The sequence below is a fragment of the Cydia pomonella genome, chromosome 26 (assembly GCF_033807575.1).
Source record: "Cydia pomonella isolate Wapato2018A chromosome 26, ilCydPomo1, whole genome shotgun sequence".
Taxonomy (NCBI): Eukaryota; Metazoa; Arthropoda; class Insecta; order Lepidoptera; family Tortricidae; genus Cydia; species Cydia pomonella.
Window position 1 is genome coordinate 4,413,082 of NC_084728.1, and position 25,997 is coordinate 4,439,078.

At 36.1% G+C, this 25,997-nt stretch overlaps 1 protein-coding gene across 1 annotated transcript in view; it reads left to right on the plus strand.

The window, feature by feature from the left end:
- The first annotated feature begins 8,226 nt into the window (after positions 1 to 8,226).
- Positions 8,227 to 25,997, plus strand: part of LOC133532010 (uncharacterized) — a 50,604-nt gene continuing 32,833 nt past the window's right edge. Inside the window, 5 exon segments of the mRNA XM_061870489.1 lie at positions 8,227 to 8,582; positions 19,603 to 19,726; positions 24,943 to 25,110; positions 25,112 to 25,179; positions 25,182 to 25,277. Of these exon segments, the coding sequence (XP_061726473.1) occupies positions 8,342 to 8,582; positions 19,603 to 19,726; positions 24,943 to 25,110; positions 25,112 to 25,179; positions 25,182 to 25,277 (697 nt within the window). The 5' untranslated portion in view covers positions 8,227 to 8,341.

A 25,997-nucleotide genomic window follows, 5' to 3' on the forward strand; every position in this document is an offset into this window, starting at 1 on the left:
CTAATTAACACTTAAACAGAGCAAACACATTCTTATTACCTATTAGCGTAAATTAAGGAGAATATGTGAGATCTAATAAGATGGTCAAGTGCGTGACGGACCACGCACTATGGAGAACTCAATCAAGAGCGTGTATTCAAAATTCATTTATTTTAATTATTAATTTGATAATGGAATTCAATACAAATTACAAATACTTATTACAAACGTAATACAATTTACTAAACTAAAACTACTGTATAAAACTAAAAATCTTAATCTAAAATGGGCCCCCGTGGCAAGGTACCGAGGATGCTGGCAGCATTTCCTCGCTGGATCGCTATGCTCAAGCGTTGGGCGAGGAAGTTGCCAGCTCTCTTATCCCCGGTCCCATACACCAGCCGGTTCGCGAATTGCCGGTATAGGCCCTGTGCTGCGGGGCCCCACGGACCAAGAGTCTCTACTCCAAATGCAACAAAGTTGTAGTTGGTGTCGAGACTCCCGTATTTGCGCTTTTTGAGGGCCTCTGCCGCTTCCGCCGCCGCGCCGGCTTTGTGTGTAGTACGTGCCAAGACAGAGGTCTGATTATATTTTTACTGTAAAATTTATAGTAATGTAAAATGTTAATATTATGTAAAAAAAATCATAATTTTTCGTCGATAAACTTCGGAGAGCTGGAACTGTATTTTTTTTTTCAAAATTTAGAAACAGTTTGTTTCCAAAAGTATTCAATTTTTCCAAAAAACTTTTTAGATACATGCAAGTTATTTTTAAAGACCCATTTAATGATTTGCAACACGTTGGTGGTTTCTGATTTTTTTTGTGACAAATGGGTACGGAGTGCCCCCCTTTACAAATATATTAAAATTGTGTGTACTTAATCCAGTAGCGGCTTACAAAATACACCAGTATTACATAAATATGGGTGTACTGACTAAATACTGATTATTTACTCGGTATTCACCCGTGAGTCTTTACTCACTACCCATCTCTATCGCCTCGCGTCGCGTGTAACACAGGAAATAAAACGCCTCCATATGGGACATCCCGTGGAATGCTCCATATCTATCTACCAGAGTCTTTACATTGACATCCCGAGAGCATTGTCCACAGAAGTGACCTTTTTTCTAAAATATGTTTGACCGTTTTGCCCTGCTATTGAACTGCGTTTCTGCCATTTTGACAACGGAAACCTAAACGTAGAAATCATCAAGTGTAAACATTGATTATTAACGTTAATCATCAACATTCCATAGAGCACAGATAAATATATGTAGACTCGTGGTAGAAAACTGGGTCGATTGTTCATTCAACGAATAATTAATCAGTTAACCGGTTTTTATGACTAAAATCACTAAGCGCGACTCTTCTATCGTATAGTGTTCCGTCATATGTTCCATATATGTTAACGGCACCAATCATGGGACATTTATGAGAAAATTTGGAGTATTTTTGATATATCACCGACAACTCTAAAATTTCTACCGTTTTATGCTTTAAAAGTTGAATGTCCAATTCGTCCTTTATTTTTTCTATATATTTAATGAAAGCTACTGCAATTGGTTTCAGTATTATTAGCCAATAAAAACTATGGTTTTTTGCTCCAGTCATGAGATGTATGGCGCCATTAATTTTCAAACTAACAAATATCAATGAAAAATTAAACTAAAGCAGCTCTTTGGCTCTTTTTTATGGTAAAATGTTGCCAGCGATTAAAAACTGATGATAAATATTTGTTTTACAGGATTTATCCATACCATCTCATTACTGGTGCCTGTTCCATTATAGGGGTGTCTACTATATGGGTCAAAATTCTATTCGTTGACTTGATTTTTGTCCCCAAAAATGTAACAGAGTGGAGCTTTTTGTATGAGATGTAGTTTTTAATTTTTTTCATGTTAAATATAATCTACAGCTAGGAAGACATAGTTTTTGTAGGGTTCCGTACCCAAAGGGTAAAACGGGACCCTATTACTAAGACTCCGCTGTCCGTCCGTCCGTCTGCCACTAGGCTGTATCTCATGAACCGCGATAGCTAGACAGTTGAAATTCTCACAGATGATGTATTTCTGTTGCCGCTATAACAATAAGAACAAAAAAGTACGGAACCCTCGGTGGGCGAGTCCGACTCGGTTTTTTCTAATTTATTTGATAGAAAACACAAATACAATTGTGATAGAGTAGTCAGAAAAAAACGAAAAGTATTTTGACCCACATAATATGTAAGTAATCATCATTTTCCTAGCTGCATATACGATGTAACAAAAACACTGGGGATCCGTTTAAGAGCATATTCGATATCGTTTTCTGATCAGGATCAGCAGGGTCAGGGGATGTTTTTTTTACAGTAAACGAATCTAAGAAAAAATGTCTACCACACGAGTAAATACTTTTTCTCGGTTTCGTTAAACATAAATCTTCACTTCACACTTCAAAATAGCGAGTATATCTTACGAAATTTTGGAGCGCGTATAATAAATATACATAACGTTCATAACGAAAATAGGAAAATAAACAAGATTTACTATATACAATACTGTTTATCTCAAAATTAGGACGAATGAAAAAAAATAAAAAAAAATACACATGAGGTTATGAGGGGGTCGAGTGACGGGGTGGGGGGGGGGGGTGTAGCCAAGAATCTCACCAAATATCACCAAGGGGGAGGGGAGAGTCAAAAAGTACCCGATAAAACCTCACGTGATTTGTGCACAAGCCTCTGGTGACAGACGGACAGCGGAGTCTTAATAATAGGGTCCCGTTTTACCCTTTGGGTGTACGGAACCCTAAAAATGTATCCCACCTGTAAAGGTTTTGGCAGTTGCGAACCCGACTCACAATTGTCAATCCCACATGTTTGATTGTCTCGAGGCCTAAATAATAATAAGTGTATGCTCTCCCCCCTCCCCCCCTATTAATCCAGTTATCGGCGGACAGAACCGATATGGACATCAAAATTGTATCATATCTCACGTGTCAGAATTTACCCTTAATTAAATACATGTAAAAAGTATTAATTATACTTTATTATTTTTCCTATTTGACCGCCGCCTACTCTATGGATGCGTGGCTGTCGATAATGTCACATATGTCATAAAAAATGTGAAATGTACGAAAGAAAACGTTTATTTAAAATAATTTATCAAATAGTAATATCAGTGATTAAGTTTACATGCTGATAGACGAATAGACATTTAATGTCGTTTATTTTCGTTTCAGATAAAGCAACGCATTATTTTTATTTGTCTATCTTATTAGTGGTAAAGAAATATCTTATAAAACGACATTATTGTTATTAAGTCGATCGGAAATGGAGAAACTTCGCTTCGAATTTACGATATTGCCGGGAAGTGATGGAAAGACAAATATTTACTGTGTTACTTCTATAACTACGAGTGATAATAAAATCTATGCTATTCCGGAAGAGCTACAATCAGTCGGTTATCATAAAGAAATACTGAAAACAGCTGCTTATAGTAAAGTAAAAAACAGTTTAACTAAGAGATATCAGATAAGGAGAGTCTGGATAACAATGACCGAAGAACTTAGGAAAAATTATATAGACGAGGATGGTAACATACAATTCGGAGATCAATACCTAGAAGAATTAAATGAAAAACAACCCTCCACCGAACCTCAAAAAGATACGGATGCCTTAGGTAAATTATTGGAAAAATTAATAGAGAATACACAAGAAAACCGACAACAGAGTTTGAAAAATATTGCGGAGAAGTTTGTTATTGAGAAATTTTCGACCAAGAATTCAAACGCTGTTCAGTGGATAGACATTTTCGAAAGAGAATGTGAGCGTTTTCAAATTGCAGACGAGAAGAAGGTTGAAATATTGAGGCTATTCATGGATAAGAGTTGTGCAGATTGGTTTAGTTCAATGATCATAAAATTAACAATGGACGCGGATTGGTCCAAATGGAAAAAGAAATTCTGTGACTCTTTTGCAAATAAAGGATGGAACCCAGTTACGAATGCAATGTTTTTTAAATATAAAGACGGTTCATTGCTGGACTACGCTATTAAAAAAGAGAAATTATTACTGGATATGAGAAGATCGATTGATGCCGGCACATTGGTGGATTTAATTGCATCTGGTTTGCCGGAATACATAATAAACAAGATTGACAGGGAAATATTAAATGATACTGTTGATTTATTTAATGAGGTCAGCAAGCTGGAACACATGGTAAATAGAAAAAGTTACGTGTTTAAGAGAAGAGTGGGAAGCTCCAAAACTAGCAATAAAAATGAAGATCTAAACGCATGTAAAATCTGCGAAAAATTAAATAAAGGACCCCGTTACCACCCAGAAAACTTATGCTGGTTTAGAACAAAAGACGAAGATAAGAATGTAAGGAATGTTGTGAGACATGTCAACAACTCAGTTATTGAAGCTGAATTAAATGAAACGCACCAAAAAAACGAATAATAACACCATTAATATATGTCAAACTGAAAGTAAATGATAAATTTGAATTGAAGGCCCTTTATGATTCAGGTTCAAATGTTTCTGTTATTAACTCCAAGCTTTTAAGACTGAAAGGGAAAGGAAACAGTTTGAACGAAGCAAATTTAATTACAATTAGTGGTGTTAATAAGACAAAAGGTTTGACAAACTTAAAAATAAAAATCTTCGAACTGGAAAAGAATGTAGATATAGATATTCTAGATGATGAAAAATTCAAAGATGACTTTTTGATTGGATTAGACCTAATAAAATTATTCAGACTGAGACAAGATGAAAACTTAGAAATCTCTCAAAAAGAAGAAGGAAGTAATAATGACAAAGATCCTATAAATGATAAAAAAGTAGACATTTTTAACGATTTAGTATTAAAGAATGAAACTCGAGGTGAAACAGAATACAAAATAAACTTTAATGAACATGTAAAGGAAGATGATTTTGAAATGAATATAGATCATTTGAATGGAGAAGAAAAAGTTAAAATAAATACATTAATTGATAAATACAAGTCAGTTTTTGCAAAACATAAGTTCGATATTGGCACAGTTAATGAATATGAAGCAAGGATAGATTTATTAGTTGACAAATACTGTAGTAAGAGGCCCTATAGGTGCACTGAAGAAGATAAAAAAGAGATCGAACAACAGATAGCAAAACTATTAGACAATAAACTAATAGAAGAGTCTTACAGTCCATTTGCTGCTCCTGTTACTTTAGCATTTAAAAAAGAGGATAATAGAAAATCGAGACTATGCATAGACTTCAGGGATCTGAATAAAATAGTAGTTCCTCAGGCTCAACCATTTCCATTAATAGATGATCTGATGATTAAAACGAGGAATTGCAGTTACTTTTCTACCTTGGATATAAACTCTGCATTTTGGTCTATCCCATTACGAATCGAAGACAGGAAGAAAACTGGTTTTGTGACACAGGAAGGACATTTTCAGTGGACAGTGTTGCCGTTCGGGTTAAAGACCTCGCCTGCAATCTTTCAGAGGATACTAAGCAATGTATTAAGAAAACATAAACTTACTGCTTTTGCTGTTAATTATATAGATGATATTCTCATATTTTCTAGAACATTCACAGAGCATATTGATCACCTGGCACAATTGTTGGAAGCAATAAAGACTGAAGGGTTTAGATTGAAATTTACGAAGTGCATTTTTGCATCAAACTCGGTCAAATATCTAGGTCACATAATCCAAAATAACTCAATACAACCGGTAAAAGATAACTTAATATCTATAAAGAATTTTCCTGTCCCAAAAACCCAGAAAAATATTAGACAATTTCTAGGGAAGATAAATTTTTATCATGAATATATACCAAGAAGTGCAATTATATTAGAGCCATTACATAATTTACTCAGAAAAAATCAAAAATTCGTATGGTCTGAAGAATGCCAGAAAGCATTCGAAACAATAAAAAACCTGCTATGCTCCCAACCAGTACTGGAAATATTTGATCAAGATTTACCAATAAATATTTATACTGACGCTTCATTGGAAGGCATTGGAGCTATTTTAAAACAGATGCAGCCTAATGGAAAAGAAAAACCAGTTGCATATTTTTCTAAGAAATTGAATGTGGCACAAAAGAAAAAAAAAAAGCTATATACTTGGAATGTCTAGCTATTAAGGAGGCTGTGAGATACTGGCAATACTGGCTGATAGGAAAATCATTCACAGTTTTCTCCGATCACAAACCCCTAGAAAATATGAACCTTAAATCAAGAACGGATGAAGAACTGGGTGACTTGACATACTATCTGTCTCAATATGATTTTCAAATAAAATATGCGCCAGGAAAAACAAACTTGGAAGCAGACTGCTTAAGCAGGAATCCAGTTTTAGAATGTGATGAAAATAAAGATGAACAATTAAAAGTTGTTAATTTAATAAAACTTGAAGATATTTTAAAAGATCAGAGTCAAAATAAATATATACAGAATAAAAAGGAGAATTTAATTAAGAAACATAACGTTTATTTAAGAAAAATGAAGACAAAAGAGAAAATACTACTATCAGAGAGGTTTAGCAGAACACTTTTGAAAAATATACATGAACAGTTTTGCCACATTGGAGTTGGACAAATGCTGAAAACTATTAGTCCGTTATATTCGGCTAAAAATTTAACAACTAATATCAAAAATGTTTGCGCTACATGTGAAATTTGTATTAAAAATAAATCAAGAGGACGAGACAAATTTGGACTTATGTCTCATTTGGGTCCGGCTACAAAACCTTTTGAAATTATGTCAATAGACACGATTGGAGGATTTGGAGGTTCGAGATCAACAAAAAAATATCTGCATTTGTTGGTAGACCACTTCACCAGATATGCGTATATACTAACATCCAAAACCCAAAGCGCAGATGATTTTATTAAACTACTCAAAAATGTAACAGAAACAAACAACATTGGTATGATACTTACTGATCAATACCCTGGAATTAATTCAAAAGAATTTAAGATTTTCTTGCAGAACAAGGGTATAAACATAGTTTTTACAGCAGTAAATACAGCTTTCTCGAATGGATTAAATGAAAGATTAAATCAAACATTAGTAAACAAGATAAGATGCAGAATAAACGAAAGAGGAGAAAAACGAGCTTGGGCCACAATAGCACAAGAATGTCTAAAAAAATACAATGAAACAAAACATTCAGTCACTGGTTTTTCCCCATCTTACCTTATGAATGGTACAGATGATAGAATTTTGCCAAAAGAACTTAAGCAAGAACTGCAAAGTGATTGGAATATAGATAAAGAGATAGCACTCGAAAATACTTTAAAATCGCACAACTACAATAAGAAAATATTTGACAAAAATCGAAGGTATCATAAATTTAATGTTGGAGACTTGGTGTATGTGGAAAATGGAAACAAGCTAAACAGAAGGAAATTAGATGAGCTGAAAATTGGACCCTATAAAATTACTGAGAAAATTTCAGACTCTATATACAGAATAGATGTCGGTCATAAAAAAGCAGAGTCGAACTTATTCCATATAACGAAACTTATTCCAGTCCCTATTATAGATGAAGAAGGAGAAGAAACGGAGGAGAGTTCACGATCCTGCGAAAATTTTATTGGAAAAATTTTCTATCCTTAGGGGGGGAGATGTAAAAAGTATTAATTATACTTTATTATTTTTCCTATTTGACCGCCGCCTACTCTATGGATGCGTGGCTGTCGATAATGTCACATATGTCATAAAAAATGTGAAATGTACGAAAGAAAACGTTTATTTAAAATAATTTATCAAATAGTAATATCAGTGATTAAGTTTACATGCTGATAGACGAATAGACATTTAATGTCGTTTATTTTCGTTTCAGATAAAGCAACGCATTATTTTTATTTGTCTATCTTATTAGTGGTAAAGAAATATCTTATATACATATCCGATATTGAGACTCTCGTTAAACAAGAAGTTATTCTGGCGTATTGCACATTTTATTCAACATTTAACCTGACGCAATATTACTTCGCGACAATAGAGGCGAAACGCCAACAGAATACCTAATTTAATCATTCGGCGACAAAATGTGGGTATAACTATGCTAATACAACTTTCTACATTTCCCAATAAAGGCACCATAAGTGATTTCCCAATTATAGCACGAAACACTAAAAAGAAAAAGTCGTAAATATATACAAAATTTACAAAACCGGTAAAACTCAAAACCTTGTCCATCGACGCCATTAAGAAAAAAAAAAAATTACAACAAAGCGCGCAATGGAACGTACGCATGCGTAGACATGTTAGGTTCTTTATAGAGGAAGAAAGTAGGTTCATATAAAATGGCATGCAACTCTGCGGCTCGCTTAGTTTAACCTTGAGAAGGACCGAGAAAGCACCGCGCGCGGTCCAAGATGGCTGCGAAAAGTTTAATTTTAATTCTGTTCGTAGTTTTTTGTAGGGTCGAAAGTGCAAGTTTACTTGAAAGATCCTATGATTTTGTTATGGGTTTGGGGAAGAATCTAGCACCTAGTTTTATGTCTATTTTGGACTGTTTAGGGGAAGATGATGCTTGGAATTGTGCGAAGCTTAAGGCGGGAAAAATTTTGGACTCTTGGGATGAAGAGGTTGATAAACAAAGGAGGAATTGGCAAGGTAAGGATGTTACAATAACTATTAAATACCTACCTAATTGTAAAAAAAAATCTAAAAAATAATAATAATAATGGTTATTCCGTTATACCTATATGATATATCGTGATAAAGTGTAATTTTATTATAATTATCAAAAAAAAAAAAAAAAGAATTGGGTTACGCATATATAAATTTTAAATCTTTTCGCATGCTCATAATCTGAACATTTTTATTCTGTATCACAAAGTTTGCAAAAACCAGTGGGTACCAACCTTCATCAATAAAAAATATTTCAAAAAGTACATCGGCCTGATACTTAAAAGACAGGGGCAACAAACCTTTTCCACATTAAAGTGATATTAATTAAAAAGAGCGCATAAATATGCGTATACCGCTTTCTTGACGGAAGCGTGCGCGCTGGAATTGAACCCCACCGCAGCGTAATGGCGCGACCGCATGCGGTATAGCTGTCATCCTACCCGATATAGGGGGCACAGTTGACATATTCAAAACAGTACGTGGCTAGTTTTACAATGTAGATATGCAAAGAAAATCATAGAACCTAGATCAGACATACTAACAATGTCATCTTACCCGATGTAGGGGTGAATTCCAAAAAAAAATACGTATTTAAGCATAGTTAAGGAGCTGTAATCAGTCCTCAGTTAATTGATTCTACTGTATTACGAAAATTAGAAAAAAAATATATATATATATTATAGGAACATTGTTACACAAATTGACTAAGCCCCACGGTAAGCTCAAGAAGGCTTGTTTTGTGGGTACTAAAACAACGATATATATAATATACAAATACTTAAATACATAGAAAACACCCATGACTCAGGAACAATTACCTGTGCTCATCACACAAATACATGCCCTTACCGGGATTCGAAGCCAGGACCATCGGCTTCATAGGCAGGGTCACTACCGACTAGGCCAGACCGGTCGTCAACCATTAAAACCATGAAAACCCAATTTCATGAATGGTTTTATATGGTGTTTATTATACTTAATTCATACACACGTGCATTTATAGCATACGCCAACAGTCATGCGTGTAACTTTAATAGAAACTGACAAAAAAATATGTTCGTTATATAACGGGAAGACTATATTGTATAATACGATGTGGCGCTACGAGCATATCATGGAATGAGTTAATTTGATCGTACTGCTAAATATTATGAGCACCGTGATCCAAACGAGAGCATACTAACGAGATAACTCTCACATAATCCAGTACGCACAATGCGTACGTTAACGATGTATTTAATTAAGTGAAGTACTTAATTTACGGGCCTAAGTCATCATTGTAAACATTTTGTATAAGTTTTAGTTTGATTTTTTAAAACGTAGGTACCTACTCTAATGATATCATTTTTTATAATAATTAATTTAGCTAGGCTTAGTGCAGTGAGTACAGTTCATTAGCGTATGATTAAATCGTAATATCCGCGTTTATATATCCTTCTAATAATATTTAAAAAGCGTGTGTAAAGTTTAATATAATTATAATAAAACTATCATACACTTGCCATGATGCAATTTCATATATCATTACTTTTTATGATGTAATTATTATTATACGTTGATTTTGTTATATTATGATTTAATCTAAATCGTAATTGATATAACTTCTTTTTTAATATATTTTTTAACTCGTATAAATACATATTTTATAATGGCTGTTGTTATATAATATTTTTATATTTCGTTGTGTTTTATAAATATAATCAACAAACATTATTTTTTTATGCGGGGTCGCAGTTCTAACCTAACCTAACACACTTTTTGCTAGATATGCGTTTGTGTAGGGTCACAGTTTTTATCTAACCTGAGTTAGGTAAGATTTATAGATAGAACTTTTATGTCAGTCCTTTTAATGTAATTATATAATGTCACTATTTAGAACAAATATGTTTTAGTGTGTGTAATAATTATTGCAGTGTATATTAGATGAAGTGTAAATATATCCTATAACCATTATAACAAGAATAATAAGTAATGATAAAAAATGTAGTGCACCCATTAAAAAAAATATGCGTTTATCTCCCGAATAATCATAGTAAAACGGAAACAGTCTTACTGTTTATAATATAGCCACTGCGAGCCAAACGAGAACGTACCATTAACGAGATAGCTGTCAACGAATCAAACCCGTATGCCACCGACCTCTAATTAATATCGCCCTAACGGGTCTGTTATAAGATAACATAAGATAATAGAGGATAATATTATACTTACCTAAAATTATTTGAGGGCTTGAAGATTTGGTTAGGCATGTTACCCATGGGTAAGTAATTCTTGTACAGTCAAAAGATTGAATTGGTGACCCATTTCGTACCTTTCACAGTGACAATAGCATGAGGCCTATAGTCACTTTCATGTTGTGTGTCACTGTGACAAAGTACGAAATGGGTTACAAATTAAATCTTTTGACTGTACTATTTGGTGACAAACAAGCTTACAGTCCTTATGTTAACAAACTAACTGTATCCTAGTAGAGGGATACGCGGCTCTTGGATGGTACAATTGTAGCTCTTTAAGCCACACGAAAATTTAATAATTGAGAGGTCTTACTTAGGCCACTGAAAACAACATTAGTGGCTTTTCGAGCTACACATTATTGCTGCGTTTGGCTCTTTTTCAGAAAAGTTTGCCGACTCCTGTCCTAGGACAGAGGTCGACAAACATAGGACGTAATATGTCCTAGGGCAGGGGTCGGAGAAATTTTCTGGAAAATCAACAATTATGTGCGCAGTGGTCTAAGAAATCTAAAGTGTATGTATCTGAAGGAGTGGCAATATGAGATGTGATCATTATCTTTTTCTAGTTCTTTAGAGAATTCCATAGTGTAGGCCATTCAGAAAACCTCGACAAAAGATTACATAGACATAATTAACTTTTATTATACTATTTATAGCACATCATTTTATATGATTAATCTAATTATTTCGTAATCTCTCACTTTTCAAGGCAACCATGATTTCATCAACAGTTTATATAATTATACACTTGTATCTTTTATTTATAAACAATGCAGAAAGAAGCGTTTATGACATTCTTGAACTAATAAGTTAAAATATGTTCTTTTACGGTGCGCAACGCAACAATGAGCCGCCGTTTTTATTTATATAGTTAAACACATAAAAATATTTTTTTTTAAACTTAAAAAAATACATGGCTAGTAATATACTGTCTTACACGTACAATTATCATGTCAAATTTCTCTCAATTACTAACATCACCACACGAAGCCGCATTGGCAATGTCACCATGACATGTTAAATGGCAATAAGAAACGAAAGTGGTTCCCAGGCCATAAACGAAATGACAATCTTTTTACGTAAATGTCGCGTACTGTCATTTAGACAAATATGAAAAGAGATAAAGCAGACGCTTTCCATATAGATTTTCGTACATTGGCAGTATTGACACGCCTACCGCGAAAACTGAAATTCCCTAACTGCGGGGATCATTATTTTTTACTCTCACTAAGACGTAATTAGAGTGACAGAGAAAAATGCCCGCAATTGACGAACTTCGATTTTTGCGATTTTGGTCCTGTTGCTACCTTTATTGCACCCGCGTATTTATATTGCTGTCCCGCTCATGATGCCGATTGTCAATGTCACTGTGCAAACTTGACAGCAATATAATTATACACCGAACATTCTCCTCACGTGTGAAACTCAACACTGATATTGGCGGTGAATTCGCCATTGTGCAAATTGGCAGGGAGTAAGAGCCAGATTAAAAAAATATATATAATTATACGCGTGCAATAGAGATAGCAACAGGTGAAAGGTATATGAAAAGCGTCTCAGCTTTATCAGAAAGTATTTGAAAGGGGTCGGATACCGGTATTTCCTTCGTACAATTAACCGTGACTATAAATACCCATTTTAAAATAAAAATAGAAAAATTTAAAATATTTCACAAAGGTATTCCAAAAATTTTAAACAGCGTGCACCTGTTAAAGACCCCTGTTTGATTATTGTGGCACTAGATCGATCTGTGTAAAATTGTCCTATATTATTTATTTATTATATACTACTACTTACGTATTTTAAAATGTTGGGGACCCAGATACGTGCATTAAGTGTGCATTGAAACAGTAAATTAATCAGTAAACAGAGCGTGCATAAAATACATAAACATAACGATAAACACGCTAATGTCCAAGTCAACAAGCATAACGGATACAATAGATTTTAAACTCATAATTTTTCGTTTCTCACATTAACTACAACAAAAAGTAATATTAACGAGCGAATATTTAATGAAACTTTATCGTTACGGTTACATTTTTGCATATGCATTAAACTTATACCTTTAAACGAGCAATTCTAGTATATATATATATCTACGACCGGTTTTGACGACCGGTCTGGCCTCGTGGGTAGTGACCCTGCCTATGAAGCCGATGGTCCCGGGTTTAAATCCTGGTAAGGGCATTTATTCGTGTGATGACTAGTGATGAGCATGGATATTTGTTCCTAAGTCATGGGTATTTTCTATGTATGGGTATTTAAGTATTTATAAATATTTATATATTATATATATCGTTGTCTAAGTACCCTCAACACAAGCCTTATTGAGTTTACTGTGGGACTTAGTCAATTTGTGTAATAATGTCCTATAATAATTTTTTTTTTATATCTCGGGTCTCTCGATCGGGATCTCGGAAACGGCTCTAACGATTTCGATAAAATATGCTATATGGGGTTTTTCGGGTGCAAAAAATCGAGCTAGCTGGGTCTGATCTCTGAGAAAACGAGAAAGCTCGGTCGCCCAGATATTATACATTATATGCTGGATGTTTGTAAATTGAACATATTTTAAGGCTATACATTTCTCGCTAACATTTCAAATACTTAATTAAAAACAGAGTGAGTGTAGCGTGTTTTATAAGAACACTAAAACGAAACTAGCCACAATAAATATAATAGAAAATAAGAAAACTTTCGTGAGACATAGACATAAATATTTTTAAACGGGTCACTTTACACGGGTCTTTTTAAGTCAAAGATTGCTCAACATGTTTCACTCCATAATGAGGATGTTTCCGTCCGCCAACGCGTGCTCCCGTTGAAGCTCCTCATTATGGAGTGAAAGATATATTTAATGTAGCATCACATCACACGGAAATGCTATTTTTAACCGGAAATTCCCAAGTTAATTGACCCAGACCGCGGCAAATTTTCTAATCCCCAAATGCTAAAAAAGTGGCAAAATATCCATTGTTCTTAATTCAAACGTCAACGGATTCCGATTTTAGATAAATATCATAGTTGACATGATCGAAATAAATCTCACGATCGATATATCGATAACATTGAAAATTGGAATAAAAATAATCTTTAATTCTCAGGCGCTAGTAACCTTTAAATTAATAGGAATTAGATTAATGGGGAAACAAAAGATAATCTGATTCCGGATTTCCAGGGCACATCGCACGGGTATTTTATTTTTTGCAAGATTTTTTTTTAACTTACCCTGTTAGTTGTATGTTTGTGTGGGTCAAATCTTGAAAGTTAAATTTGTCCCACTTCCCGGTTCCCGATTAAGCTGAAATTTTGCATACATATCAAAGTCGATTTTTATTGAAGAGTACAGATATTTGTTCTCGAGTCATGGATGTTTTGTATGTAATTATAAATATTTATATATTATATATACCGTTGTCTAAGTACCCTCAACACAAGCCTTATTGAGCTTACTGTGGGACTTAGTCAATTAGTGTAACAATGTCCTATAATATTTATTTATTTATTTATACACAGAATACATTCATGACTCTAGAACAAATATCTATGATCATCACACAAATAAATTCCCTTACCGGGATTCGAAACCAGGACCATCGGCTTCATAGGCAGGGTCACTACTCACTACGCCAGACCAGACTCTTTTTAGGGTTCCGTAGCCAAATGGCATAAAACGGAACCCTTATAGTTTCGCCATGTCCGTCTGTCTGTCTGTCTGTCTGTCTGTCTGTCTGTCTGTCTGTCTGTCTGTCTGTCTGTCTGTCCGAGGCTTTGCTCCGTGGTCGTTAGTGCTAGAAAGCTGAAATTTGGCATGGATATATAAATCAATAAAGCCGACAAAGTCGTACAATAAAATCTAAAAATTTAATTTTTTTTTGGGTACCTCCCCTACACGTAAAGTGGGGGTGAATTTTTTTTTTCGCTTCAACCCTAGAGTGTGGGGTATCGTTGGAAAGGTCTTTCAAAACTAATAGGGGTTTTCAAGAAACATTTTTTGATAAAGTGAATATATTCGGAGATAATCGCTCCGAAAGAAAAAAAAATGTGTCCCCCCCCCCTCTAACTTTTGAACCATAGGTCCAAAAAATATGAAAAAAATCGTGGAAGTAGAGCTTAAGAAAGACATTAAATGAAAACTATAGCGGACATGATCAGTTTAGCTGTTTTTGAGTTATCGCAAAAAGTTTTCCCTTCATAGTAAAAAGACTTTAATTAGGTACTGATTATGCAAATTTGCCTATTTGTTTAACTCGGGTGAAAGGTACCATTTACTACACTTTAAGCTCCAGTTTAGCTTATTGTGACGGGAGAGTAACTACGGAACCCTACACTGAGCGTGGCCCGACATGCTCTTGGCCGGTTATTTTTTATAGAAGACAGATACAAGCGTGAGAGAGTGGTCAGAAACAAGACAGCAAAAAGAATTTGGACCCAATTTCTAAAAATTCGAAATATTATCTGTTTTTCTATTCAAAAGTGTAATTTAAACGCGAAATCAATCAAAATGGTCATATTGCACTTTCACCCACAAAACTGGTTTCGTTTTGGTCAAAACTTGACTTATGGTAGACCTCGTGACCGAGATGTAAAAATTCGGTGAAATTTGCATTTTTGGAAAGCTAACTTATCATTGGTTTTAGGGAAGATCGGTCTTAAGAGAAAATTAATTACTTTCTTTAGGAGGTCGCAACCGTGGGCGTATCTAATACCTTGTGTGCTACATCAACATGTGTTTGTTCAAAGTAATACCTACCAATGTGTATATGTAATCAATTTCTGTATCTGTTTTTTATGTAGTGTGCAATAAAGAATTTTATTATTATTATTATTACATATATGGATTAGTGATCCTGTAAAAAATCCTGTTTTCATACAAATCGCATCAAAATTGGCACCCACTTAAGAGGAAACATTTTGTCATACAAACCTCGATATTTTCCACTCCGGGTTTTTGGCCGTAGATGAATATTTTTTGTCTGCTATCTGTATATTTTGCTAGAACTAGGTTACTTCAAACAGGAAAGAAACAAGATGCGACATGCAGGTTCTGCCAGGACACAGAGGAGACTGCAATGCACATTCTCTATTCCTGTGGACCACTAATGACAAAAAGAAGTACCCACTTAGGGCGGCACGTATTGCAACCCTATGAGATACAGAACATTACGGCCCTGGAATTTCCTGGATTCAACGGGCAATAGTAATGAACTTTAAAGGGCTGTCATAATAGATTACTGCCTGGTCAACGTGGCACTCAAAGGCCCACAAACTCCAATAATAATAATACTTCAAACAGCGCTAAAATCGGCCAAAAAATGCGCCGTAAACAGAAACCTAGCATACAAAATCGGCATCAATAAACGCAAAAATCAAAACGGCCAGACGCACATAATTTCTTTCTCATTTCGTTCCCAAATTACCTTCTTTTCTTAAGGTAAGGACTTATATAACATGGCAATATATTATTGACCTGCAAATTTACGTAAAATTATACAATACCAACAACATATAAAAAACTTGAAATCAAACATTTTTTTTTTGCTCTCAACATAACAGCGTAAGCAAAATCATATCATAATCTCGTATTTCCTTTTTTTTATACTATGTAGGTATGAAACAAGCATACGGCCCGCCTGGTGGTAAGAAGTATCCGTAGCCTATGTACGCCTGCAACTCCAGAAGAGTTACATGCGCGTTGCGCGTAACATTCCGCACCCTCGTTGAGCTCTGGCAACCTTACCTACCGGCAGGAACACAACACTATGAGGTTTTCTGTAAGGTGGAGGTACTTCCCCAGTTGGGCTCTGCTCTAGATCTGGAATGACAAAGCGAGATGACATTCACAATGCCCATACCTCTCTTTTAGAGTAGTATAAGGACATACGTGAGTCCAATTTCGGTCGAACGGGTTCTGCCAATAACAATAGAATAAAAACGAAATACTACAAAGTAACACAATAAACTAGAAAACACACAAAAACTCCTAAACCATGCGTTCCCATATTAAAAATCGATATACGAATAATACGAAACATTAGCAATATGGAATAATTGAAACTATTGAAAGTATGTCCGTGGGAATGAGTTTTCACTTTCACTATATTGTTAGTATGGGAGCCTGGTATTAGGTTTCTATTGAATGGCTAATGTTATTCAGGCGCAGTAAGTTCGTGATCTTCTCTTACTCTCACTGAGCGTGAAAGAGATGGATGACTGGCTGTACGCGCCCGAGAGCGAGGATATCATGTTTTTTAATTTTAATTATTTATATGTCTTAAATAAAAAAAGTAATCGATAAATTCCCTTAAACACGATATTACCGACATTTTAGACCTATGTTCGTGATTTTTTTTTCTATCGAACGAAAGTCAAGTACTCAGGATTCGAATCGATAGTCTTTCAGAAGAGAAGAGAAAAACCTAAAGATTGCTAATTACATTTTTGGCAGCCATATTGGGATCTAAAAAACGCGCTACGAATTCATTATGTTATTTTCCTACTCCTCTACTGTTATCTGTCATTTATGCATTCATTAACACGAATATAAGAACATACATAAAAGATTTCAAGAAAAGTCTATATTGTCTATTCCTCATAAAAGCTCTTGTGCTTTTATAAGCTATAATGTTACTGCGATTAATGGCTACCAACCTAACAAAACCAAAACGAATACAGTTTTAAACTAAATATTCATTTGGTTGCATAGTAAAAATAATTACTTCATAAGTCAGAAACACGCATGTGACACCCGTAATATAGCAACACCCATAGAGTACGAAGACCGCTTAGCGTTGCTTGTTAGTCTCCGTAGGCTACGGTGGCCAAAATTGAGAAAAAACTGTCCAAAAACTTAATTTAGCAAGTAGCAAGTACCAGGGCCTCATGAGTTACGAGAAGGTGTCGCCGACCGGCCGGCCGCGGCCCGGGGCGGGCCGGCCGCGTAACAATGTATGCTCGCGCGTCTTGGCTATATACTTTTGCTGTAATTTGTTTACCTAAATTAAGATTTATTTTTGTTGACTCGTAGGAAAAATATTGTATGCAACGTTGTATAAGTAGGTCAAAAAATTCTCGTGGCGTATTCCTTTACAATGTTCGCCTACGCCTTCGGCTCCGGCTCACATTGTAACTCACGCCACTCGCCTTTTTTGACCCTTCTTATACAACTGTTGCATAAAATACTATATTACTATAGAGAAACCATACCAAATAATAAAATTGTCGCAATCGCAATCTATACCACGCGACCAAAACGACGTAAGCGCCGTGAAATTCATGGCGTTTACCCATTTAGGTCGCGAGATTCACGCTCCGCTTCTATGGTTTTTTGTTAAAACAACAACTCGTGGCGCAAAATACTAGTTCTCTGTGCCGGTATCATACGTAGTTATAAAGTTCAATGTACGACTTTTCAAGAACTCCGATCTCTGAACTTACTGCATCTTAAAGCTAGTTCGTAGGCTGATCGACAGATAGGCTAAGTGGTTACATTTTATTAAGCATTTTACCCACGACGGACGGAATGACGGATACGTTTTATGCATTAATATGAGAGGCAGTTTGTGAAATTAATAACCTCCAAATCAGATAGATGCGCTTCTCTGAAATGGATTAGTAAAAATACAAAATGTTTTTTTTTCGCTTTAATTGAATAGTGTGGGGTATCGTTCGAGAGGTCTTTTAAAACGAAGGTAGGATCTCTAACTCTTGAACCATGGGTCCAAAAAATATGGAACAAACGCGTAACAAAAGCTTAGCAAATACTTTAAAGGAAAACTATAAGAAACATGATCGGTCCAGCCATTTTTGAGTTATTGAAAAAGTCTTCTTAGTAAAAATACGTACAAAGCGCTACGAAGGTACTCCCTTATGCTTGTAATGTACATGATACTTACTAATACCCCCCCCCCCCCCCCCCCCGTTAGCCTAATCTGACAGAATGGTAACTACGGAACCATACTCCAGAGCTCAACGAGGGGGGTGGGGTTAGGGTCGGCAACTCCTCTGCAGGGCATGTAACTTCTCTGGAGTTGCATACATAGGCTACGGCTTAAGCAGTCTTAACATCAGGCAGGCCGTATGCATGTTTGCCACCGACGTAGTATATAAAAAAAATACTCGGAGCCTGGCCCGACATGCTCTTGGCCGATTTTATTGTTCGAAATGTAGTACATACTTATTTCGGGTATGTTGTTAAGAAACTAAATTGAAAATATTGCAATGATGGGATGCAAGATTAATATAAACTCCGTATTACAACACTATTAATTACTTTTTATGAAAAATAAACAGGGAAGCGCCGGTGGCCTAGCGGTAAGGGCGTGCGACTTTCAATCCGGAGGTCGCGGGTTCAAACCCCGGCTCGTACCAATGAGTTTTTCGGAACTTATGGGCGAAATATCATTCAATACTCGTATTTACCAGTCGCTTTTCAGTGAAGGAAAACATCGTGAGGAAACCAGACTAATCCCAATAAGGCCTAGTTTCTCTGGGTTGGAACGTCAGATATGTATGCCATTTCTGGGGATTAGTTATCAAGCGGACCCCAGGCTCCCATGAGCCGTGGCAAAAAATCCAGGAAACGCGAGGAAGAAGAGAAAGAAACAGAAAAAAAAATAATTAACGGAAAAAACATGTGATGATGTCGCCTATTTTTCACCTCTGGTTTCATGTATTACGTGCGTTCTTTAGTAAATCATTTTGAGGTTATGCAATAAGGTGGATTTGAGTTGTATATTTCTCTAACCAGAGATTTTTTGTTACAGCGGCGGCAGACGCTGAAGCCGGTTCCACCGGCAGGTCCATGGAAGAACTGCCCTCCAAACTTGGAAAGGAGGTGGAGGATTCCCTCACCTCCTTAGCGGATATTGTGCAACATGGTGTGGCCAGGTAAAATAAAATAATATTGGATACTATTGATGACCGGTCTAGCCTCGTGACCCATGTTATAATACAGGATGGAATTCCGAATGTGATACAAAACCATAAATTATAAAACGCGGTACTTTTACAATTAATAAGTAATGTTTTAAAATGAAAAATTATAGGTATTTATATTTTACATCATGACTTATTTATTCACAAACATTGCATCGCCTGAAGTTCCGTTTCAAATATTATTTAACCGTCAATCTGTTATATGGTTGTCATTACATTATTCAAATCCAGAATTTAAGTTACTAACAATTTATATTCATGGTAGATAAATACAGAGGTAATTACAATACAAATACTAAATTAAATTAATAATCAGCTTAAATCTAAAATAGGCTCTGGAGGTATTATACCAAAGATGCTAGAGGCATATCCTCGTTGTATCGCAATACTGATACGTTGTGCGAGAAAGCCGCCAGCTCTTCGATCACCAACCAGACGTTTCGCGATTTCTGCAAAAAACCTTTTGCGCGCTGGGACGCGCTGGATCAATTTAAGTTATTAAAAAATATTTTACTTCAGTATGGCATTTTAATGACGGTAGTAGATTCAGTGGGATATAGGTAGGAAGTAGGGTCCGACCGAAACCGGATTATTTGCTAGACTGAAACCGATGGTTTGGTTTTGCTCTAATTTTGACAAAATCTTCAATTTCAGTAAATATTAACTAAATATCCTGTTTGTATTAATATTTATAATATGACCATGTTTATAAATCATGAGTTTTAGATATTATAACGATACATTATTATTTTATTCTGATTTTACTGCAATTTTTAGTAATTCAATTATATTTTTTACCATGAGTAGTAGTAAGTAGGTACTTCCCCCGTACCTGTAACTATGAGAACATTTCTCTAAGATTTCTTACATTTTCATTAAACATTTCCTACAGAAAATACCCAATTAATTAAAAGACCACTGATTACGAAAACCACAGCAACCACCTGATTCAAAAAGATCCTATCATTAGAGCTCTTCGCTTCGCTTAAGATTATTTATACCTGAGTGGACTAATAGCGTCAAACGCTACGCATGTAGAGCATAATTACTCCGAGTTTCTCTCGCCCACATATACACATATACATCCTGCTTTCTTTGGTATAAACATAATATGTCGAAAAGCCTGATCATAGGCTTGCTCTGGGTTCTGTTGTGAAAAGTAGCAGCTGCTATATTGCTTTGGAGCGAATCGAATAGATGCCAGTAGTTGGAATTGGTGACTATATCTCTTAACAACACTATATGTATGTAGGTCATATGGACCAAAAACTATGGGGCCAATCCTGAATATGCAAAAAAATATGTGATGTCTCAGAAACCCCATATATATATTGAATAATCCCATGTACTCCGTTAAGGAATTTACGGATTTCACTTTTACTTAAAATAACTAACTGATAATTTTGTTTTCCGCTTACTGCTCCTAGACTAGCTACTTATTATTATTAAGGTAGGGCACTCAAGGTCTATTAACACATTACTTATGTTTACATTATTTTTTGTACAAGACTGTTTGTTGCCTAAATAAATAAAATAAATAAATAAAATAAATAAATAAAATAAAATTAATTATACTGACATATATTTTTTTTTTTTTGGAAAAAGTTATATTTATATTTCTTGTAAATTTTCTCCTGACGATCCTTTTTAGGAGATAGAATATTATATTATTTTATGGTTTTATGGAATTCGTACACGTAAATTTCTAGTTTACGACGATCGTGATACGAATACTTATAAGTTTGGCTTAGGTATTGAAATTTATTTCATGAAATAAAATAATCTAATCTAATCATACATTTATGTGAATCATAAGTCGAATGTTTTCTATGTAACAGCAGATTCTTTTCGACATTTTGGGGTTGCCTTCATAGTAAAAGTACTATAGGTACCAGGCGAATATAAATATACATACATACATACATATACTCACGCCTATTTCCCGGAGGGGTAGGCAGAGACCACGGATTTCCACTTGCTACGATCCTGACATACTTATAAATAAACACCTACCTATATATTATATGTATAAATATACTTGTATATAAATACATGGATAACATCCATAACACTGTAACAAAATTCGTGATAGAAACACAAATAAATGCCCTTACCGAGATTGGAACCCGGAACCTCCTGCTTCGTAGGCAGGGTCACTACCAATCAGGCAAGACATAGTTCGCTGTAGAATTTAGTCGAAAAAAAAACAGGCTTTGTCTTAATTACTGCGCGATGAGTCACCCTGTATTAGACATGTGTTGTTAACGAGTGAGTGATTTACATGAACTATATCTTTTGATTGAACTCACTGAAGATTTAACTCGCTCAGTAACTCATCTATCTCAGTGTTACTTGCTCGCTCTATCCCACTCATGATTCGAATGAACCGGCCCAGCCAAATTAGTAAACCGGTGCGAATTCGGAGCAGTTTGGGAGAAATCGGAGGGTGTCGGGAAAACATGGCGGGATCGTATCGCGTGATTCGCCATCTTGGTCGCACTTATGGCTGTGTTTATCTGATTGATTGACATCTCTCTCTAATCACTCGTGAACAAATAGTCTACAGATCCACTGAGCGCAATGAGTGATGAATATCTCCGCGAGCGAAAGATATGAATCAATATTTTCAACTCATTGAAGTGTTTTGCGCATCTTTACCCTGTATGTCATTCAACACCTAATTTTCCTCACGTTCAACAAATACTTGCGCATGTCCATCGGAAACGAAATCTGACACCGTCACTGGAGAAATTTGCTTTTCTACTCAAACAATGATGTTTGGTTAGCGCATTATCTCGATTTTATTAAGTCGGTTAGTTTTATAAGTAGTTTGACCTGAGAGATGCCACGGTCCGGGCTGTCAGTACCGCTGCTTTCTGGGCATCCACTGTTTAGGGGAACCTCGACACGAGAGAAGAAGAAGATGGGAATTGTACCGTTTAAATTAATCTATAACATATAAAATATCTGTTTAGCCTCTTTATTTTTTTTTATACCACGACGATGGCAAACAAGCATACGGCCAGCCTGATGGTAAGCAGTCACCATAGCCTATGGACGCCTGCAACACCAGAGGTATTTCATGCGCGTTGCCGACCCTTTAAAAACCTGTACACTCCTTTTTTGAAGAACCCCATACTGTAGCCCCTCGGGAAAACCTCGGCAGGAAGCTCATTCCACAGCCGAAGCGTTCGCGGCAGAAATTCCTCTTAAACCGCACAGTACGCGACCATTTAGGTTCTAGAGTGTGAGGATGAACACCCTGCCGACGGCGAGCGGTGCGGTGATAGAAAGCGGCCGTTGGCATCATGTCAAACAATTCTTCAGAGAACAGCCCCTTGTACAAGCGATAGAACACACACAAGGAGGCAAAGTCTCTCCTTAGACTTAAAGGTTCAATACCGCTTGTGAGTTTGGGATCGTCGACGATTCGTACAGCGCGCCTTTGGACTGAGTCAAGTCTGAGTCTTCTGATGTCGGTCGGTTAAGATGCTCTGAAAAGCACCTATATCCAATCTAGGTATTTACCTTAAGGGCAGTTAATAACGCTTATCTATCGCTTTCATTCTGTGAACACAACACTCGTTCTTATAATTTAAAAAATACAATTATATTAAACTAAGGGGCAGAGCTATGGTTAATATACATATCTTCATCAAACTATTTATGTAAAAATATTTTCCATAACATTGACATTAATACAATGATGGTCTTAGTGCCGTGAGGGATTAGGTCTCTCTTTCCGTATTTACTTACGTCTTAGTTTGTGAGGCAGTTATCCAGAGAGGAAAATGGGGACTACATTTGTACGAAGCTATCCACTAGCCTTAACACGTCAACACAATAAAACCTTGTAAAATATCTATGTCTAAATACATATTAGTAGCAAAACGCTCGAGATACTCGTATAGAATAGACACAAACAAGACAAATTACATAATATAACAAAAGCAAAGAACATATAAAGTGCCACGAAATGGCCTCATCTCAGCATTTTGCTGGTGGCTTCCAGCTCTGATCTTCCGATTATTTATTTATCGTATGGCTTCGTTACATGTCACTGGATATAAAGTGGTAGAGAGTATAAATTATAGTAAGTAACAACTTAAAATTTAAAATTTCGCCCTACTCAGGTAACCCACCGCTTCTTCAGCCAGGATATTGAAGTCGTTCACTTGGCCCATGTATTTTGTGAGGGGACATTCCATTACTATGTGATCGATGGTCTGGTCTGGATGCCCACACTCGCAGGCAGGAGAGGCGCTCCAGCCCCATTTATGCCAGTGGTGTGCGCAGTTACCAATTCCGGTTCTAAGGCGGTTAAGGGCTGACCATACACAACGGGGTTCTTTGAAGCCGGTAGGAGGTGTTTGAGGTGTGAGAGGGATAAGAGGGTTTGTTTGGTCCTTGTGGTGCTCCCATTCCATTGCCACGCTGATCTTCCGATGAGACCATCAAGTGAGAAATATCACGAAAGTATAACACAAAAGAGTCTAAATTGAAAACAAACTAACTGCTGTAAATCAACACTTACTACGCCTAATTTGCATGTTTACCATAGTAAAAAGCGAAAGTCACACATTACACACATATTTGTTTATCAAAGTATCGAACTAGCGAACATGACGCATTTCGTTCACTTTCACCGTCCGAGTCTGAACACTCCGAACACGAATTATGAGGGAACCGGTCCGCAGGTGTCAGAGAAGGTCGTGTTTAGTGGATCATGTCAATGATATGTTTAATGCTGGTTCTGATTTTGATGTGGGAAACTTCTTCGTCTAATATGTGAACTGGGTTTTTAGGTATTTATGAATAATTGTATAATTTTGACATCTGAGTGTAAATTTATTCGATAGCGAAACGTGACGTACGCGTTTGCGTTAAGTCTCATTTTGTATGGGATTTAGAAACAGCGCGCCAAGCGGGACGTTTTGGAAACTCAAAATCCCATACGTCACTATGCCTGTGACTTTCGCACTTACATACTTATTAGAAGGTGACAGGCATGGTGACAAATGATAAAGAGCCAACCATGCTGCCACTGCAGGTGATGTTTTCTATAGATAACGAAGTCTCGGGCGCCTCAGCCCGGCCAGAACCGTTTTAATGTGAGTCATTAGCTTCTCAACGTGATTTTCTGCAAATTTTCCCTATTATTCCCACAGAGCCATGTCAAGAAAACATCACGAGGGCGGCGGCATCGACAGCATAACCATCTCCACCGGTGGGCAAGACAAAAAGAAAATGAAAAAGAAGAAACAAAAGCCCCCAAAGATCCACCTAGTCCACCCCATGATGATGCAGGAGATGGAAAAGCCCACAGGTCGGGCGTTCGGGGCGGACCCAGTCCTGGGTCATCGGGGAGAATGCAACGAGGAAGGGCAGGGGGATGATGGAAGATTTCTGAGCATGGGAGATAAGGCGTTGGATGCTGTGGCCGAGCATGCCGTGAAGAGTGATGAGGCTGAAGATGGAATTGCGGATAAGAGTGGAGTTGAAGGTTGGTGGTGGTTGCATGACTTTACATTTTAAAGGCTTAGAATAAAAAAAAGTTGAAAAATTACTGTCTTGGGTGAGATTTGAACTCACGGCAACTGGAGCCGTTGCCCAGTGCTCTACCATCTGAGGTACCAAGACCTCATCCAGAGCCAGCGAATCTCTCCACCATATGGGCCTATTGGGAGGCCCTAGCGACATCTACCATAATTTATCCACTTTTTAATTTATTCTAAGCTTAAGAGCATCTGATCTGATCTGATTCTGCTTGTTAAACAAATTAAATGTATATTCTGACATTCGTGGAACAATTTTGTCAAAGGGGTAGTAGCATATGATAGTTTCCAGTTAACTTTTATTTTATTTTTAAGTACAAGATTTCCATAACAGCCAAATATACAAATACAAATACAAATAATTTTATTGAAAACAGTATAAGTACAGTGTTAGCACTTAAAGACTAAGGATTAAGGATAAGGAAAAGTTTACAAATGCCTGAACTAGGAGTTCCTGTGTTTCAGGCAGAATAGGACCACATTAATTAATTTGTAATTATTCACTTAATTATAATTATAAATAGTACACAATAAAAATCTGGTAGGGAGATAACCTTAACAAAATAACTTATTTAAGTATTCTATATCAAAGTACAGTAAGAAATCATTTTACGACTATTAGTAAGTTCTCTGTATCATCGTATGTCATTTTTTGAAGGGCGCGTCGT